The sequence below is a fragment of the Buceros rhinoceros genome, unplaced genomic scaffold (assembly GCF_000710305.1).
Source record: "Buceros rhinoceros silvestris isolate BGI_N320 unplaced genomic scaffold, ASM71030v1 scaffold14513, whole genome shotgun sequence".
Classification (NCBI taxonomy): domain Eukaryota; kingdom Metazoa; phylum Chordata; class Aves; order Bucerotiformes; family Bucerotidae; genus Buceros; species Buceros rhinoceros.
Window position 1 is genome coordinate 1 of NW_010404300.1, and position 3,364 is coordinate 3,364.

The 3,364-nt window shown below is 44.7% G+C and overlaps 1 protein-coding gene across 1 annotated transcript; it reads left to right on the forward strand.

The window, feature by feature from the left end:
• Positions 1–433: 433 nt before the first annotated feature.
• On the forward strand, positions 434–1,340 carry SBDS (Shwachman-Bodian-Diamond syndrome; the record flags this gene model as incomplete). Its single annotated transcript, XM_010133353.1, has 2 exons — positions 434–598; positions 1,212–1,340. Coding segments are annotated over 2 exons (294 nt in total), but the record flags the coding sequence as incomplete, so codon positions are not given.
• Positions 1,341–3,364: the final 2,024 nt, after the last annotated feature.

The following is a 3,364-nucleotide window of genomic DNA, read 5'->3' on the forward strand; positions in this document are numbered from 1 at the left end:
GGTTCCTCAGCCGGCTGGCACTTGAATGCTGGGTGCACTCTGAAACTCATGCAATGGGTTTTCTAACAATTCAAGGAAGGGAGAGAGAAAGAAATTAATGAAAGCAGCAACAGTGATGTGCCTGGAACAGAAAAAGTATTGTTTATTTTAATTGCGGTGGTAAATCAGGCGTTGCATCTGAGCAAAGTTCCTGCTGTTTGGCAGTAGAACTGCTATGGAATGTTATTTCAGACAGGCTTATTTAAGTCTTTGAAGTGATCACAAACAGCAAGAACTCTGCCTTTTCTTGTTAATCTATCAAAATAGCATGACAGCAAACTCCCTGCAGCAGAGAGGCAGTGGTCAGTGCTTAGAACTGCGCCTGAAGCTCATGCAGAGGAGCGGAGATTTTGATCTGTGCTGTAACCGTTCGTTCTCCTGAATGTCTTCACAGGCACTGGAAGTGATCAGACAGTTAAAGGAGACCATGCAAATTGAACGTGCTCACATGAGGCTGCGATTTATTCTCCCAGTAAAGGAGGGGAAGAAACTGAAGGAGAGGCTCAAGCCACTGATTAAAGTTATTGAGAGTGAAGACTTCCGTGACCAGTTGGAAATTGTAAGCAATAAAGCAGCCCTTGGGTTTCCTACTTGATTTGACTGCACCTCTGCCTGTTGCTAAGAAGATGAATTAATATGACGTTGTTTGGATAAACTGCCAGTTTACCAGAGGTTCTAAATGACAGTTTGTAGTTTTTTATTTTACACAATCCTGTAAGCTTGAAAGTAGCCTCTATTATACAGAAACTGCTGCCTGAAGCTGAGTTGAAACGCAGGGTAATTTCTTTTAGCAGTGGTTGTCTTATAGCACTGAGAAGTTTCCCTTCCTATCTGGAGTGTTACTCTGATAGATTTGGTGGGTCAGGCCTGTATTTTGACAATGGATGATTAGGTTTTTAAAAAATAGTCTGTGGTAAAGGAAAAAAATAATCTGTGGTCAAGGTATTAGTAAAAATCTTTCTGAGGAGGATCCCAGCTGTCCAAGGGCCTGTCCAGCCTGGGGAAACGATGCTGCAGAACTTCTCTGGAATGGCTACTTGATAGAAATCACTTACCAGCTCTGCAAAGTCCTTCTTAGGAACTAAACAATACTATTTTAAAATGAAAATTAGTGTTAGACCTTGAAAAGCAGCTGCTGAAAATCGAATCTTACCATTTGTGAACCGTTTCAGGTGTGCCTTATTGACCCCGGCTGCTTCAGAGAGATCGATGAGCTGATCCGGAGTGAGACGAAAGGGAAAGGAACGCTGGAAGTACTCAGTCTGAAGGATGTGGAGGAAGGAGACGAAAAGCTTGAATAATAAAGCCCTTCCTGCAGCAGTTCTGTAACAATGTCCTGCGAAATGACCAGCGCTACCACCCTCTTTCGTCAGGCCTTCATGTTTGTTCCAGTTTCTTGCTGCCAGATATTTTCTGACTCTAATCCTTTGGGTTTTTCCATGCAGTGTGGAGGTTTTTTTATCATTTTACACTTGCTTGGTTTACAAACTTTTTTGCCTGTAGGAACCTTTTGTGTCAGAGTGCATTGATGAGGATTGAGTTCAGATGTGATATGAAGTTGCGCTGGCTGTGGTTTACTGTAGGAGTTGCTATCCAAGTGTTTGAGACAGTGCCAATTGTTTTCACTTTGTCAGTTGAGGGGAAGATCCTGTAGGTCACCGAGGGGTGGGTTTGTATGTGAGGAGAGGGCCCTTAAGAAAAGGGAGCTGCATTTTCACTTCTAAACAGGTCGTGTCTAAAAACTCTTGGCAGTATGAAAACTGACTTAGACTCCCATAATTGACTCCCCAATTGATAATTGGAGGACTTTAAAGGACCGCTCATAAAGATTTCCTTCACTGGATGTAACAGCACTTGCTGAGTTAGAAAGAATGTTCTCCAAATAACTTAATCATACAATATATTTAGCTACATTAATAAAAGTGAATTATTGTCTATTTATATATTATAGATGCAGAGAGAAATAAAATAATTATTTTGTTAATAGCATAGGCAATACCTCTGGCTTGGTGGTGCTTTTGGCAGGGGTAGCCTGCACCTGTGAGCTGTTCTTGTTCGTGTGATCAAACGAGTCTCAAACAGGCAGGGGTGGCCTCTGGCCACTGCCCTATACAGGCTTTTGTTGGGCTGTTGTTCCCTCACAGGAGCCGTTTGTACGTGCCCCTTTGCTTGTTTGTGCGATCAAGCACAATCCTGGCGGCTGTCTGTTATCCTCTCTCCTTTTATGCTGCTTGCAAATACACGCAGAGAACCGGCTCCTGAGGCACGGCGCAGAGTACTTGGCCATTCTGTGAAGTCTTGTTTCAGCTCTGTTAAACAAATGCTTTTGAGTTGAGCTCATTTCACAGCAGAGAGGAAGAGAGGACAACAACTGAAGAATGAGATGCTAAAAATACAACTGCCAGGCCAAGCCTCTAAAAGCTAAACCAGGAGGAATTTAAGGAGCCTTCAGTGTGTGTACCTGGTCCTTGCTGACAGTCCACTGCACATCAGGAACTGCAGACGAGAGCTGTCCTGCAGAGCAGCCTGTTGTGTTGTGTTTGTGGTTTGCCAGTTGCTTTTAAGGTGTGTGGATCTGCCTGTTCTGTGACCATTCGGCAGAGCTCTGCTTTGCGCTCTTGGCGTGACCTTTCCCTTTGGGAATTTTCTAGAATTTAAGCAGAGGGAGTTGAAGTCAACTGGAGGAGGAGAGATTTGGCATGCCGGGTGCAGAGGACCTGCAGGACTGCACCCTTGGTCAAAGGCTTCCTCTTGGAAGCTGATTTCTGTGGCAGTCTGTTGACATGAGCTTGGGTTAAATGCCTTTAGTGACAGTTTGGAAGGACTTGCCACTCTGGAGTCTGAGGGAAATGGAGATTCTTGAACCATTTTATCCATGTTAAAACACTTCCTCTTGTCCCCCAGGGTGATCTTCCATGGGGTTAAAACACTGCCTAGGAAAGTTCAGTGGCAGAATGACTATATTTGCCATGTGGGGACAACCTGGGTGTGGAGTGGGGCACACTCCACATGCGCAGAGTGGCAAGATTCCTCGTGTGTGCAATCCCTAACTGCGTCTTTGTGAAGGGCGCTTTCTTCATGTGCTCTTTAGGAACACTGAGGGTGACCATGTTGATATGCAGCTCATCACTGGGAGTTTCTCTGGTAGAGGAAGCTTGATTTTATTTCTCAACGATTAAATGCACACGTTGCCTTTCTTGTCCTAGCTGTAGTGCCTCAACAATGTGTGGTGAGCATCAGAATAAATCCCGGCACTGGCAGCCGCTTTGTTCTTGTGCGTTTCAGCAGGGGCACAACTCCCTGCATCGCCGTTCCCTGACTTCTG